Below are 16,117 nucleotides of genomic sequence, written 5' to 3' on the forward strand. Positions count from 1 at the left end.
CACATCACCCCAGCCCTAGGAGATGCTATGTGCTGGGGGCGGGGGGGGGGGGGGGCATTTAACTATCAGTGGAGATGCTATGTGCTGGGGGGGGGGGGGGGGGGACAGGGGAGATGCTATGTGCTGGGGGGGCAACTATCAGGGGGCTAGCTAACAGGTGTAAAACCTACAGTGAGATGTCTCCTATATTGGTGGATACTACATACTGGGTGGTGGAGGTAACTACCAGGAGAATTACCTACAGAGGGATACCGACTATATGTACTATGGAGGCACAGAGGGACCTATCTACTATATAGGGCACAGAGGGGTCTTATTTAAGGTCACAGAAGATCACCCCACCTCGAGCAGCGCGCCAACCGCTGACAAAAAAGTATCGGGACCTTAAATTGCTGCTACAATGTTTTAGCATTTGGGGCCCCACCTTCAACTTTGCCCAGGGCCACATTTTGTCTAAAACCGGCCCTGCTTACAGGAGGGGGGATGTTACATTGTGTTACTATAAGTGTGTGACCCCCCCAGCAGTAAGGTAAGCTTACAGGAGGAGGGATGTTACATTGTGTTACTATCAGTGTGTGACCCCCCAGCAGTAAGGTAAGCTTACAGGAGGAGGGATGTTACATTGTGTTACTATCAGTGTGACCCCAGCAGTAAGGTAAGCTTACAGGAGGAGGGGTGTTACATTGTGTTACTATCAGTGTGTGACCCCCCAGCAGTAAGGTAAGCTTACAGGAGGAGGGGTGTTACATTGTGTTACTATCAGTGTGACCCCAGCAGTAAGGTAAGCTTACAGGAGGAGGGATGTTACATTGTGTTACTATCAGTGTGTGACCCCCCCCAGCAGTAAGGTAAGCTTACAGGAGGAGGGATGTTACATTGTGTTACTATCAGTGTGACCCCCCCCCCCAGCAGTAAGGTAAGCTTACAGGAGGAGGGATGTTACATTGTGTTACTATCAGTGTGACCCCAGCAGTAAGGTAAGCTTACAGGAGGAGGGATGTTACATTGTGTTACTATCAGTGTGTGACCCCCCCCAGCAGTAAGGTAAGCTTACAGGAGGAGGGGTGTTACATTGTGTTACTATCAGTGTGACCCCAGCAGTAAGGTAAGCTTACAGGGGGAGGGATGTTACATTGTGTTACTATCAGTGTGACCCCCCCCCCCAGCAGTAAGGTAAGCTTACAGGAGGAGGGATGTTACATTGTGTTACTATCAGTGTGTGACCCCCCAGCAGTAAGGTAAGCTTACAGGAGGAGGGATGTTACATTGTGTTACTATCAGTGTGACCCCAGCAGTAAGGTAAGCTTACAGGAGGAGGGGTGTTACATTGTGTTACTATCAGTGTGACCCCAGCAGTAAGGTAAGCTTACAGGAGGAGGGATGTTACATTGTGTTACTATCAGTGTGTGACCCCCCCCCCCAGCAGTAAGGTAAGCTAACAGGAGGAGGGATGTTACATTGTGTTACTATCAGTGTGACCCCCCAGCAGTAAGGTAAGCTTACAGGAGGAGGGGTGTTACATTGTGTTACTATCAGTGTGTGACCCCAGCAGTAAGGTAAGCTTACAGGAGGAGGGATGTTACATTGTGTTATTATCAGTGTGACCCCAGCAGTAAGGTAAGCTTACAGGAGGAGGGGTGTTACATTGTGTTACTATCAGTGTGACCCCCCCAGCAGTAAGGTAAGCTTACAGGAGGAGGGGTGTTACATTGTGTTACTATCAGTGTGTGACCCCAGCAGTAAGGTAAGCTTACAGGAGGAGGGATGTTACATTGTGTTACTATCAGTGTGTGACCCCAGCAGTAAGGTAAGCTTACAGGAGGAGGGGTGTTACATTGTGTTACTATCAGTGTGTGACCCCCCAGCAGTAAGGTGAGCTTACAGGAGGAGGGGTGTTACATTGTGTTACTATCAGTGTGTGACCCCCCAGCAGTAAGGTAAGCTTACAGGAGGAGGGATGTTACATTGTGTTACTATCAGTGTGTGACCCCCTCAGCAGTAAGGTAAGCTTACAGGAGGAGGGGTGTTACATTGTGTTACTATCAGTGTGACCCCCCAGCAGTAAGGTAAGCTTACAGGAGGAGGGGTGTTACATTGTGTTATGAGTGAAATAACTTTTTCCTCCCTGTATCAGGATACAAGGATCTTTACTGGGGGGAGCAGCCACTCATGATGGAGGATCAGCCGCCCGGCCTCACATCACAAGGTAAGAGGAGACCTTCCTGATTCTAGAGAGCAGGGGTAGGGGGCCCCTAGATCCTCCTCCTCCTCCCATCCTCCTCCTCCTCCCCCCATCCTCCTCCCCCTCTTCCTCCCATCCTCCTTTTCTTCCTCCCCCCATCCTCCTCCCCCTCCCATCCTCCTCCTCCCATCCTCCTCCTCCTGATGACATGTAGCAGTGTATAATGGATTGGCTCCCTGTGTGTTCCCTACAGATGGAGGCAGTGACAGAAATCCACCAGAGAGGTGTCCCCGTCCTCTGTATTCCCAGGACTGTCCAGAGGGAAATGTCCCAGCAGACAATCAGCAGGTAGATGAGGCTGATGCTATAGCACTATATCTCTATAGCGCCCCCCGGTGCTGGTGGTTGTTGCTCCTGCACTCATAGATGTGATGAGGCTGATAGATACATGTTGCTGGTTTCTTATGTTGATGTGTTAGATTTTCCCTCCTGTCTGCTGGATTGTACTGAATTGTTCTATATGTCCCATCAGGGGGGAGATCAGGTGACTAATATTAAAGTGGAGGATGAAGCAGAAGAAGAGAGGATGAGGGGCGATCCCCCCGTGTATGAGTGAGGTGAAGGAGGAGGAGATGCCGGGAGCTGCTATACCAGGTATGGGAGAATGGATGGAGCGGGGGTATATTACATACTCCTCATCCCCCTATATCCTCTAGGATCACAGATTTCTCCTTCTTCGGCCATGTAACTGTACATAACTTGATTGCTTGTTTGATGGGAGGGGGAGCGAGGAGAGGTTACAGCCCTCTATTTCGCTGGTTGGGAACAAGGATTGGAAGTCCTGAGGGCCTTGTTCTTCAGACTCCAGGCCAATAGCCTGTCGGGAGTCTGAGTGTGGGAGGGTGTGCCGCACAGCGCCGCGGCTGGGGGCGGAGCCAGCCAGTCCCCAGGCGTGCAGGCGCCACAATTTAAACCGGCAGCATGGAGACTCAGAGTGCCTTGCACTCTTGCGATAGTTTCTAGTTGGGTTGCTCGTGTATGCGGTAAATCTGTTTCTACCAGCTGGGAACCATTCACTACCTATCCTGGGTCAGATGGAGTCCCAAGGCGCTGACACTGCTCAATCCTCTGCGGCTCAGACATCTTCAGCAGAGATTCCAGCGGAATGGTGGGGTAAGAGGGGAGATCCCCATATTCATTTCATTTTTTCTTCTGATATCTTATTCCAGTTCATTATTTATTTCTAGGATAAAGCTGCTAGGAAAGAATGTTCTAAAAACAGAGGTTGTCCTATATGCAAAAAGAGACTTAGTAGCTCATATACTAAAGCCCTTTGTGGAGGTTGTATAAACCGTGTATTGGAAGACCAGGGACCCTCTTTTATGAGGAATATGAGGGACATGGTTAGGCATGAAATCAGGGTATGTATTGATTATTTTCAGGTATACTCCTGAATCCTAGTTCTTTTTATTATATTTTCTACAGGCCTCACTCCCTTCTCGCCCTTCACCTTCGGATGCTACAACTGCTGCTGTGGTCGTCCAGGTACCTCCGGCTGACCCCCAGCCTACTGAGGTCGCAGGACCTAGCCAGATTGGGATTTCCCCTCCTTCTATTGAGGAGGATCAGGAACTGGTGTCTTTAGAGGATCTGAGTGAAGCAGCATATGAGGTAGAGGAGATTGCTGGGGATGATTCCTCTACTCCAGTGGAGTATATTGACTCTTTGGTTAAAGCCGTTCGCTTAACTATGGAGATAGACGACACCCCAGAACCTAAAACCAAACAAGATATGATGTTTCAGGAACTGGCTCCAAAAAAGCGTCTTGTGTTCCCTATTCACCAGAGCATAAAGTCTCTCATTAGCCATGAGTGGGAAAATCCAGATAGGAAATTTTTCATCCCTCAGGCTGTAAGTAAAGTAATGGGTTTCTCGCTTGGATAATTTTTATATGAAATCCATACTTAATATTTATTTCCTTCTTTCTTCCTTATAGTATAAAAGGAAATATCCCTTCAGCCAGGAGGACTGCGAGACTTGGCAGGGAGCACCTAAGATCGACCCTCCAGTGGCAAAAATTACGAAAAGGAATGCACTACCATTTGAGGACTCAGCGGTCATAAAGGACCCATTGGATAAGAGAGCAGAAGTATACCTGAGGAAAAATTGGGAGGCTACAACATCTGCTTTCCAACCCCTAATTGCGACTACTTCAGTAGCTAGATCCCTGAAAGTGTGGATGGCAGAGCTGAAGGACAAGGTCAGAGAAACTAACCCTAACCAGGATTTCACACAGGCCTTCTCTACAATGGATAATGCCATAGCCTTTATGGCTGAAGCAACTGCTGACGCTCTAGAACTGACTGCCTGGTCAGCCGCTCTCTCTAACTCAGCTAGACGCACTTTATGGCTGAAGGATTGGAAGGGCGATACGACATCTAAGGCTAAGTTATGTGGCATTCCCTGTGAAGGGAAGTTCCTTTTCGGGTCAGCACTTGACAACGTTCTGGAGTTTCCTATTATCCCTTAACAACCCAGCAGACCAGCCAGGGGAAGAGGTAGGAAGCCAAGAGGAGGGGGATTTCTTTCACTAGAAAGGATTGGAGGCCAGCTAAGAAAAGCAAGGGGTTTCTTTTTCCCTCCTCTGATATCAAGAAACCTGCACAATGACATGAGGTCCCTGTGGGAGGGCGGTTGTCAAATTATGTCTCAGAATGGTGTACCATCGCTGCCAGTTTATTTGTATTGGACATAATAAAGTTTGGCCTAAAAATTTCTTTTGCGTCCTCCCCAGGGGAAAGGTTCGTGCGTACTGATTTATCCTCAGACCCACGCAAACACTCTGCTCTTGTAGCAGAAGTTAACTCCTTACTACAGAAGAGTTTTAATCCCAGTACCAGAAGCCCAAAGAAAGGTGGGATTTTATTCCACTTTATTTTTGGTCCAGAAACCCAATGGTTCATTCCGTACCATTATTATCCTCAAACCTCTGAATAGGTTCCTCACCTATGAGAGGTTCAGAATGGAATCCATCTCCTCTGCTATTCTGAACCTCTCAGAATTCTGTTTCATGGCCACTATTGATCTGAGAGACGCATACTATCACATCCCGATGCATCCAGATCATCAGAGATATCTGAGGGGAGCAGTTAACATGGGTGGGGAAATCAATCATTTCCAGTTCACAGCTATGCCCTTTGGAATTTCCCAGGCCCCGAGAGTATTTACTAAAGTAATGGCAGAGGTTATGGCCCATGTTAGGGAAAAGAACATCATAATCATTCCCTATTTAGATGATTTTCTGGTTGTTAATAACTGTCTGCATTACTATCAGATATTGGTTTTGTTCAGTCAGTCTTCCTCTCACTAGGCTGGGAGGTCAATGAGGATAAATCAAATAAGATTCCAACTCAATATTGTAAATTCCTGGGGATCTGTTTAGACTCTCGTCTACAAAAGTCCTTCCTGCCAGATAACAAAGTTTCATTAGTGCAGACTAAAGTAAGGGAGATCAGGTCTCATCCCCTAGTATCTTTCAGATCAGCCATGTCTCTGCTGGGGTTATTAACATCCCCTGGGCACAATATCATACTAGAGTGCTTCAATCACAGATTTTAGCTGAATGGGATGGTTTACCTGATTCCCTAGACCTTTCATTATATCTCCACAGACTGTAAGATCCCTGTTCTGGTGGGAACAACAAGAAAATCTTTGCAGAGGGTTCCCATGGAACATCCAGGAAGTTGTAACGATTACAACAGACGCCAGCCCATCAGGTTGGGGGGCTCATTCGGAGTCCCTGCTCCTACAGGGAAGATGGAGTGCGGAAGAAGCAAGACAGTCCCAAAATGTAAGAGAACTAAAAGGCGTTTTTCTATCTTTGACACAAGCCCTTTCAGAACTACAGGGGAAAAATGTAAGAGTTCTGTCCGACAATGCGGCAGTCGTGGCCTACATCAACCATCAAGGAGGAACAAGATCTCCAGACCTGATGAGAATAACTCACTACATCTTCAGGTTAGCAGAACCCCGCTTCCTCTCCTTGACAGCCTTACATATGAGAGGAGTAGACAACACGATAGAAGATTATCTCAGTCGACTCAGACTCAGGGGGAGTAGGAGTTGTCCCAGGAAGTATTCCAGCAAATTTGCAGACTGTGGGGAACCCCGAAGATGGACTTATTCGCCACACGGGCGAACAGGAAAGTTCAAAAATTCTGCTCCCTCTGCCCGAAAGACAGACCTGTAACAGTGGACGCCCTGGCACAGTACTGGGGGGAGAGCCTGTTATATCTCTTTCCTCCGATCAGACTTCTTCCCAGAGTCATCCGCAAGATCAGACAAGACAGGGCAGATACCATTCTCATTGCACCCTTCTGGCCCAGAAGGGTGTGGTTCAGTTGGTTAAGAAAAATGGCGATAGCCGACCCATGGGTACTACCAGAGAGACGGGATCTTCTGTGCCAGGGCCCAGTCTACCATCCGACAGTACAGAATCTACATCTGACAGCATGGCGTGTGAGAGGCAGCTCCTAATTGATAGAGGTCTGTCTCCCCAGGTGATTTCTACATTGCTGGCAAGTCGTAAGAGAGTAACATCCATGATTTACCTCAGAACCTGGAAATCCTTCTGTGCTTTTGTGAACCATCCTATTAAAGTTCTAGCCCCTCCTAATATTTCCCTAATTCTGGACTACCTACAGGAGGGCTTAAAGAAGAAATTAAGACCTAGCACCATTAAAGTCCAAGTGTCAGCACTGAGTGCGCTATTTGATTACAGACTGGCGGAGCATCCTTGGATTAAGAGGTTCACTAAAGCCACAGTTAGACTTAACCCTACCTCTAAGTCCAGACTACTACCAGGGGATCTGAACATTGTCCTTTCAGCTTTAACACTGGCTCCATTTGAACCCATGTCGGATTTAGCAATTAAGTTTCTATCCTGGAAACTAGCCTTTCTATTAGCCATCACATCGGCTAGAAGGGTTAGTGAAATTAGAGCTTTTTCTTTTGTCTCTCCCTACATGACCATCAGAGATGACAGGATTATTCTATCACCCGATCCTGCGTTTCTCCCTAAGGTTGTTTCCAATTTTCATAGAACCCAAGAGGTAGTACTTCCCTCCTTTTGTAATAATCCAACTAATGAGAGAGAAGCAGCCTTCCACACTTTAGATGTGAGACGTATTATTTTACACTACCTTGATGTAACTAGAAGTTGGAGACATAGCAACAGTCTCCTCATTTCCTTTCAGGGAAAAAATAGGGGGAAAGCAGCTACATCACAGACGATCTCTAGATGGATCAGACAGACTATTGGAGAATGCTATAAGCGTAGTGGAAAAGATGTTCCGGTGGGCTTTGGGGCACATTCGACTAGGGCAGTGGCCACTTCATGGGCAGAGAGGGCCTCTGTCCCCTTAGAACAGATTTGCAGAACAGCTACATGGAGCACCCCTCACACTTTTTTCAAACACTACAGACTACAACTGTCCTCTACAGAAGATCTTACATTTGGACGTAGGGTTCTTCAGGCAGTAGTCCCCCCCCCCCCCCCCAGGCGGGGAAAAAGATTCCTAGTCTACGCTCCAGGGGTGCCGTCATAGGGCGATAAGAGAAAACATAAATTACTTAAAAGTAATTACTTAAAAATTAATAAAAGTAATTTCTTTTTTTTGAGCCCATGACGGCACCCCGCCTAATACCCACCCTGTTAAGTACCATAGATTATAAAAAAAAAACCATAATATTCATATATATATATATATATATATATATATATATATATATATATATAGATAGATAGACGTATATACACGCAGACACACACAATATTGTTCTATGTTGTGTTTATTAACCTTCGCTCCTAGGAACCTTGCTGAGAAACTGGTGTTGGTGAGAGGAGGCGATTCTTTTAAGGTCCAGTGGTCCTGTTTCCTGTCCAATGGGAGTAGGAGGTGGTCCTCTCCAGGGGTGCCGTCATAGGCTCAAAGAAAAGAAATTACCCGGCTAGTAATTTATGTTTTCCATCTTGTGGAAGCACAGACGGATACATGAGGGGTACCATGTTTTCTCGTGCCTGAACAGTGATCTGTCAGGAGTCGGGAAGATGAATTATAGCTGATAGACGTGTATCCACTGCCCCCTATTATCTGTTGCCCCCTATTATCAGTGCACCCCCTATTATCAATGCCCCCCCATTATAGAAATAATAGAAAGGTGAACTTAGACGTTTCACAAAACCGGACACTAACGCCCGGTAGTCGTCTCTTGGTGGCCGGAGAAGATGGAATTGGCTTAGGGCTGACTGGAAAACTTGGTGTTTGAAGCTAAACTTGCTGTGAGTTTGCTCATCTCTTGTGCGTGTACCGACAGTTGTGCTCAAACGTTTACATATCCCGTCAGAATTTTTGCTTTCTTGCCCATTTTTCAGAGAATATAAAAGGATAACACACAACTTTTTTTCTCTTATGGTTAGTGGTCGGGTGACGCCATTTATTGTCAGACTAGGGTTTTCTTTTTTTAAATCACAAAAACCCACAAATAACATCAGCTGAAATGCCGGACTCTGAAAACTAGCGGTGCGGCTGCTTCAGGATGCACAATAAGGAGGCGCGTGAAGAAAATGGGCGGCATGGTGGAGAGGCCAGAAGAAGCCATTACTGCGCAGATGCCACAAAGTATCTACAATACGCCAGACAGCCCAGAGACACAGGCCTCAGCCCAGAGACACAGGCCTCAGCCCAGAGACACAGGCCTCAGCCCAGAGACACAGGCCTCAGCCCAGAGACACAGGCCTCAGCCCAGAGACACAGGCCTCAGCCCAGAGACACAGGCCTCAGCCCAGAGACACAGGCCTCAGCCCAGAGAGCTGGGCGGCCAGAGACCCAGACGGCCAGACACAGGCCTCAGCCCAGAGAGACAGCTCGGAGACCCGGGCCTTAGCCCAGAGACCTGGGCGGCCAGACAGCCCAGAGACATGGGCCTCAGCCCAGAGACCCGGGCGGCCAGACAGCCCAGAGAAACAGGCCTCAGCCCAGAAAGCCGGGCGGCCAGAGACCCGGACAGCCAGACAGCTTGGAGACCCGTGCCTTAGCCCAGAGACCCGGGCGGCCAGACAGCCCAGAGACCCGGGCGGCCAGACAGCCCAGAGACACAGGCCTCAGCCCAGAGATCCGGACAGCCAGACAGCCCAGAGACACAAACCTCAGCCCAGAGACCCGGGTGGCCTGACAGCCCAGAGACACAGGCCCAGGCAGCCAGACAGCCCAGAGACACAGGCTCAGAGACCCGGGCGACCAGACAGCCCAGAGACACAAACCGCAGCCCAGAGACCCGGGCGGCCAGACAGCCCAGAGACACAGGCCTCAGCCCAGAGACCCGGACGGCCAGACAGCCCAGACACACAGGCCTCAGCCCAGAGACCCGAGCGGCCAGACAGCCCAGAGACCCGGGCGGCCAGACAGCCCAGAGACACAGGCCTCAGCCCAGAGACGCGAGTGGCCAGACAGCCCAGAGACACAGGCCTCAGCCCAGAGACACAGGCCTCAGCCCAGAGACACGGGCGGCCAGACAGCTCGGAGACACAGGCCTCAGCCCAGAGACCACAACCTCAGCCCAGAGACGCGGGTGGCCTGACAGCCCAGAGACACAGGCCCAGGCAGCCCAGAGACACAGTCCCAGAGACCCCGGCGACCAGAAAGCCCAGAGACCCAGGCCTCAGCCCAGAGACCCGGGCAGCCAGACAGCCCAAAGACCCGGGCGGCCAGACAGCCCAGAGACACAGGCCTCAGCCCAGAGACCCGGGCGGCCAGACAGCCCAGAGACCCAGGCCTCAGCCCAGAGACACAAACCTCAGCCCAGAGACACAGGCCCAGGCAGCCAGACAGCCCAGAGACACAGTCCCAGAGACCCTGGCGACCAGAAAGCCCAGAGACACAGGCCTCAGCCCAGAGACTCAGGCGGCCAGACAGCCCAAAGACTTCTGGTCATGTGGAGAGATGAGATCAAAATCCAACTTTTTAGGCACAACCATAAACATGACATTTGGAGAGGTGTCAGCACGGCCTAGGATGGAAGGAACAACGATCCTACTGGAAAGCACAGGGGTGGGGGGGTAGATTGCTGATGTTTTGGAGATGTGTGAGCTACAAAGGCTCAGAAAACTTGGTCAGAGATGAAGAAAAAAAGATGAATGGAGCCGGTTATCAACAAATACTGGAGGTAAATGTGCACTCATCGGCCTGATGGGACGTACTGGGACCTACTGTCAGTGTAATGTAAGCTGATGGGACAACGCCACCTACTGTCAGTGTAATGTAAGCTGATGGGACAGCGCCACCTACTGTCAGTACAATGTAAGCTGATGGGACAGTGCCACCTACTGTCAGTACAATGTAAGCTGATGGGACAGTGCCACCTACTGTCAGTGCAATGTAAGCTGATGGGACAGCGCCACCTACTGTCAGTATAATGTAATCTGATGGGACAGCGCCACCTACTGTCAGTATAATGTAAGCTGATGGGACAGCGCCACCTACTGTCAGTATAATGTAAGCTGATGGGACAGCGCCACCTACTGTCAGTATAATGTAAGCTGATGGGACAGCGCCACCTACTGTGAGTACAATGTAAGCTGATGGGACAGCGCCACCTACTGTCAGTATAATGTAAGCTGATGGGACAGCGCCACCTACTGTCAGCGCAATGTAACCTGATGGGACAGTGCCACCTACTGTCAGTATAATGTAAGCTGATGGGACAGCGCCACCTACTGTCAGTATAATGTAAGCTGATGGGACAACGCCACCTACTGTCAGTATAATGTAAGCTGATGGGACAGCGCCACCTACTGTCAGTGTAATGTAAGCTGATGGGACAGCGCCACCTACTGTCAGTGTAATGTAAGCTGATGGGACAGCGCCACCTGCTATCAGCACGATGTAAGCTGATGGGACAGCGCCACCTACTGTCAGTACAATGTAAGCTGATGGGACAGCGCCACCTACTGTCAGTATAATGTAACCTGATGGGACAGCTCCACCTACTGTCAGTATAATGTAAGCTGATGGGACAGCGCCACCTACTGTCAGCGCAATGTAACCTGATGGGACAGCGCCACCTACTGTCAGTATAATGTAAGCTGATGGGACAGCGCCACCTACTGTCAGCTCTATGTAAGCTGATGGGACAGCGCCACCTACTGTCAGTACAATGTAAGCTGATGGGACAGCGCCACCTACTGTCAGTACAATGTAACCTGATGGCACAGCGCCACCTACTGTCAGTACAATGTAACCTGATGGGACAGCGCCATCTACTGTCAGTATAATGTAACCTGATGGGACAGTGCCACCTACTGTCAGTACAATGTAAGCTGATGGGACAGCGCCACCTACTGTCAGTATAATGTAAGCTGATGGGACAGCGCCACCTACTGTCAGTACAATGTAAGCTGATGGGACAGCGCCACCTACTGTCAGCTCTATGTAAGCTGATGGGACAGCGCCACCTACTGTCAGTACAATGTAAGCTGATGGGACAGCGCCACCTACTGTCAGTACAATGTAAGCTGATGGGACAGCGCCACCTACTGTCAGTACAATGTAAGCTGATGGGAAGGCGCCACCTACTGTCAGCTCTATGTAAGCTGATGGGACAGCGCCACCTACTGTTAGTGCAATGTAAGCTGATGGGACAGCGCCACCTACTGTCAGTACAATGTAAGCTGATGGGACAGCGCCACCTACTGTCAGTATAATATAAGCTGATGGGACAGCGCCACCTACTGTCAGTATAATGTAAGCTGATGGGACAGCGCCACCTACTGTCAGTACAATGTAAGCTGATGGGACAGCGCCACCTACTGTCAGTATAATGTAAGCTGATGGGACAGCGCCACCTACTGTCAGTATAATGTAAGCACTGTACTGTATTTCCCAACCAGAGGAAGCAGCTGTGTGTCTGAGTATGATAATCTGCGCACTTTTGAACAAATTAGAGATAAAGTGAGAAAACCAGTGATAATATTATGGCCGGAGGGATATATTCTGGCCTGGGCTATGTTACATCCCCGGTATAGTATATATCCCCTCCTGTATACTGTGGCCTGGGCTATGTTACACCCCCTGGTATAGTATATATCCCTCCTGTATACTGTGGCCTGGGCTATGTTACACCCCCTGGTATAGTATATATCCCTCCTGTATACTGTGGCCTGGGCTATGTTACACCCCCTGGTATAGTATATATCCCTCCTGTATACTGTGGCCTGGGCTATGTTACACCCCCCGGTATAGTATATATCCCCTTCTGTATACTGTGGCCTGGGCTATGTTACACCCCCCTGGTATAGTATATATCCCCTCCTGTATACTGTGGCCTGGGCTATGTTACACCCCCAATATAGAATATATCCCCTCCTGTATACTGTGGCCTGGGCTATGTTACACCCCCGGTATAGTATATATCCCCTCCTGTATACTGTGGCCTGGGCTATGTTACACCCCCGGTATAGTATATATCCCCTCCTGTATACTGTGGCCTGGGCTATGTTACATCCCCGGTATAGTATATATCCCCTCCTGTATACTGTGGCCTGGGCTATGTTACACCCCCGGTATAGTATATATCCCCTCCTGTATACTGTGGCCTGGGCTATGTTACACCCCCTGGTATTTAATATATCCCTCCTGTATACTGTGGCCTGGGCTATGTTACACCCCCCGGTATAGAATATATCCCCTCCTGTATACTGTGGCCTGGGCTATGTTACACCCCCAATATAGAATATATCCCCTCCTGTATACTGTGGCCTAGGCTATGTTACACCCCGGGGTACGGTCTGGCCTAGGCCATGTTACACCCCGGGGTACGGTCTGGCCTAGGCCATGTTACACCCCGGGGTACGGTCTGGCCTAGGCCATGTTACACCCGGGGTACGGTCTGGCCTAGGCCATGTTACACCCCGGGGTACGGTCTGGCCTGCTCCACCGGGACAGTCTCTTCTACCAATACAATAGACCCACCACAATAGAGTTTCTCTACTTTTCAATTTGCAATAAAAACACAAAAGCAAATTAACAAAATAATTTTTCATTACAACAGGAAATGGCGGTAATATCTCTGAGGAGAACATTGTGCTACCGCTGAATTATAAAGAAGAGGATGAAGGTGCAGAGCAGTGCTCCTCAGGAGAAGCCCTCCTCCCCCTTACTGTACATCCAGGACGTCACACTACAGATCTATCATATAATCCTCCTGACCATGAGGAACCTTCTCCTGACCAGTCACACACTGCGACCACAGGGACAAAGCATAGAGGAGGGAAAAGATTCCAGTGTGGTGAATGTGGAAGACATTTTGCAATAAAGTCAGATCTTGTTACACACAGAAGACAACACAGAAGAAAGCATTTGCATTCTTGTTCAGAATGCGGGAAATGTTTTACATATAAATCAAATTTAGTTATACATGAAAGAAGTCACACAGGAGAGAAGCCGTATCCATGTTCAGAATGTGAAAAATGTTTTACAACTAGGTCACATCTTGTTACACATCAGAGAAGTCACACAGGAGAGAAGCCATATTCATGTCAAGAATGTCGGAAATGTTTTTTAACCAAATCCCACCTTGTTACACATGTAAGAAGTCACACAGGAGAGAAGCCATATCTATGTCCGGAATGTGGAAAATGTTTCATAAGCAGTTCCCACCTTGTTATACATGTAAGAAGTCATACAGGGGATACGCTGCATTCATGTTCAGAATGTGGGAAATGTTTTACCAAAAAATCCTGTCTCGTTAAGCATGAAAAAAGTCACACAAGAGTGAAGACACATTCATGTTCAGAATGTGGGAATTGTTTAAGTAAATCAGATCTTGTTAAACATGAGAGAAGCAACGGAGAAGAGAAGCCATATTCATGTTCAGAATGTTGGAAATGTTTTGTGAGAAGATCATATCTTGGGAAACATGAGTTAGACTTTGACGTATAAGGGACCACCCTGGTATTTCCCTATTTATGTTCCAATACTCGCAACCGAGTGGGACTTAAGGGGCTACGTATCAGGGTGGTTTGGTGATCTCCCCACTGGGAGGTACCCCCTTGGCAATAGGCTTCCCTCCCCTGGAGGGATATCTGGCTATTCCCGTGTTTTGAGACTCGTAACTGAGACTCCACGGACCCTTCTTTTGCATATTTAAATTTATAGGGGGCAATGCATCAGTGGAGACTCTTTAGTGAGTACTCCATCTGATTTTTTTTGTCGCTGGTCTCCCTGAGTTCAGCGATTGCTGTGTTTTGTTGGTCTATTTTTCATTGCCCCTGTTAGCCAGAATCCTACTCCACACTGACGAGGGGCAACTACCCCGAAACAATCGTCTGTGGATGGATGCCTGCCTTGGTAAACCCTTGTCATGTCGCAATACTCTCCACAGAGTTAGACTTTGACGTATAAGGGACCACCCTGGTATTTCCCTATTTATGTTCCAATACTCGCAACCGAGTGGGACTTAAGGGGCTACGTATCAGGGTGGTTTGGTGATCTCCCCACTGGGAGGTACCCCCTTGGCAATAGGCTTCCCTCCCCTGGAGGGATATCTGGCTATTCCCGTGTTTTGAGACTCGTAACTGAGACTCCACGGACCCTTCTTTTGCATATTTAAATTTATAGGGGGCAATGCATCAGTGGAGACTCTTTAGTGAGTACTCCATCTGATTTTTTTTGTCGCTGGTCTCCCTGAGTTCAGCGATTGCTGTGTTTTGTTGAAACATGAGAGAAGTCACACAGGAGAGAAGCCATATTCATGTTCAGAATGTGGGAAATGTTTTAGACAAAAGTCATATCTTGTTATGCATGAAAGAATACACACAGGAGAGAAGCCATATTCATGTTCAGAATGTGGAAAATGTTTTTCAGATAAATCTAATCTTGTTGTACATGAGAGAAATCATACAGGAGTTAAGCCATATTCATGTTCTGAATGTGGGAAATGTTTTAGAGCTAGATCAAATCTTGTTTTACATGAGAGAGTTCACACAGGGGAGAAGCCATATATACGCTCAGAGTGTGAGAAATGTTTCTCAAGTAAATCAGATCGTGTGAAACATGACAGAAGTCACACGGGGAAGAAGCCATATTCATGTACAGAATGTGGGAAATGTTTTACACGAAAATCACGTCTTATTATACATGATAGAATTCACACCGGAGAGAAACCATATACATGTGCAGAATGTAGGAAATGTTTCTCAAATAAATCGGATCTTGTTAGACATGAAAGAAGTCACACAGGAAAAAAGCCATATTTATGTTCAGAATGTGGGAAATGTTTTTCAGATAAATCTTATCTTGTTAGATATGAGAGAATTCACACAGGGGAGAAGTTGTTTTGAAGGAAAACAAACTCCTCAGAGAACTCACATAGGTAAGAAGCTGTTATGCTTAATTGTCGTCATGACCCTTCACCCCTATTTGATGAGGTCACCCGCACCACAGGGGAGTTCGGGGGGGACATAGCGGAAAGTACTGGGGTGTCTGGTGAGAGAGATCAGGTGATTCCCTATTGGACACATCCTGTGTGTAACAACATAGGCCGCCATGTTAATTTTCCATTTGATTATCTGTATTATAAAATAATCCGGAAGTCTTGTGGTTTTTATTCTTACCACTAGGCTTAAAGGGGCAGTGACGTGAAGAAGACCAGGTCTATCGTGATGAAACCCTTCCAATGTACAAGCATTTCCTACAATGTATCGTGACATAGACTCCCTAATCCCCCATGCGCTGTTCAGTTTCATTATCTGTTGCCATGGTTACAGCCCACCAGGCATCCACCATCTTGTGTCGCACATGCTCAATTCAGTAGTCACATGAAACGTCCCATTAGTACTGACAGTTAGTTTTCACTTCACATGCAGCAAGGAGGATTGTG

At 48.1% G+C, this 16,117-nt stretch overlaps 2 protein-coding genes across 2 annotated transcripts in view; both read left to right on the top strand.

Annotated features, from left to right (window-relative positions):
• The first annotated feature begins 2,138 nt into the window (after positions 1 to 2,138).
• Positions 2,139 to 16,117, top strand: part of LOC138797178 (zinc finger protein 300-like) — an 898,668-nt gene continuing 884,689 nt past the window's right edge. Inside the window, exon 1 of the mRNA XM_069977012.1 lies at positions 2,139 to 2,206. Coding sequence (XP_069833113.1) covers positions 2,170 to 2,206 — 37 coding nt within the window. The 5' untranslated portion in view covers positions 2,139 to 2,169. The remainder of the gene's footprint in view (positions 2,207 to 16,117) is intronic.
• Positions 8,817 to 15,578, top strand: LOC138796613 (zinc finger protein 41-like). Its single transcript, XM_069976223.1, has 4 exons — positions 8,817 to 8,862; positions 8,978 to 10,207; positions 13,289 to 14,155; positions 14,956 to 15,578. Exons 1-4 carry the CDS (start codon positions 8,817 to 8,819, stop codon positions 15,576 to 15,578), a joined length of 2,766 nt encoding a protein of 921 aa, XP_069832324.1.

The sequence above is a fragment of the Dendropsophus ebraccatus genome, chromosome 7 (genome assembly GCF_027789765.1).
Source record: "Dendropsophus ebraccatus isolate aDenEbr1 chromosome 7, aDenEbr1.pat, whole genome shotgun sequence".
In the NCBI taxonomy this organism is placed as follows: domain Eukaryota; kingdom Metazoa; phylum Chordata; class Amphibia; order Anura; family Hylidae; genus Dendropsophus; species Dendropsophus ebraccatus.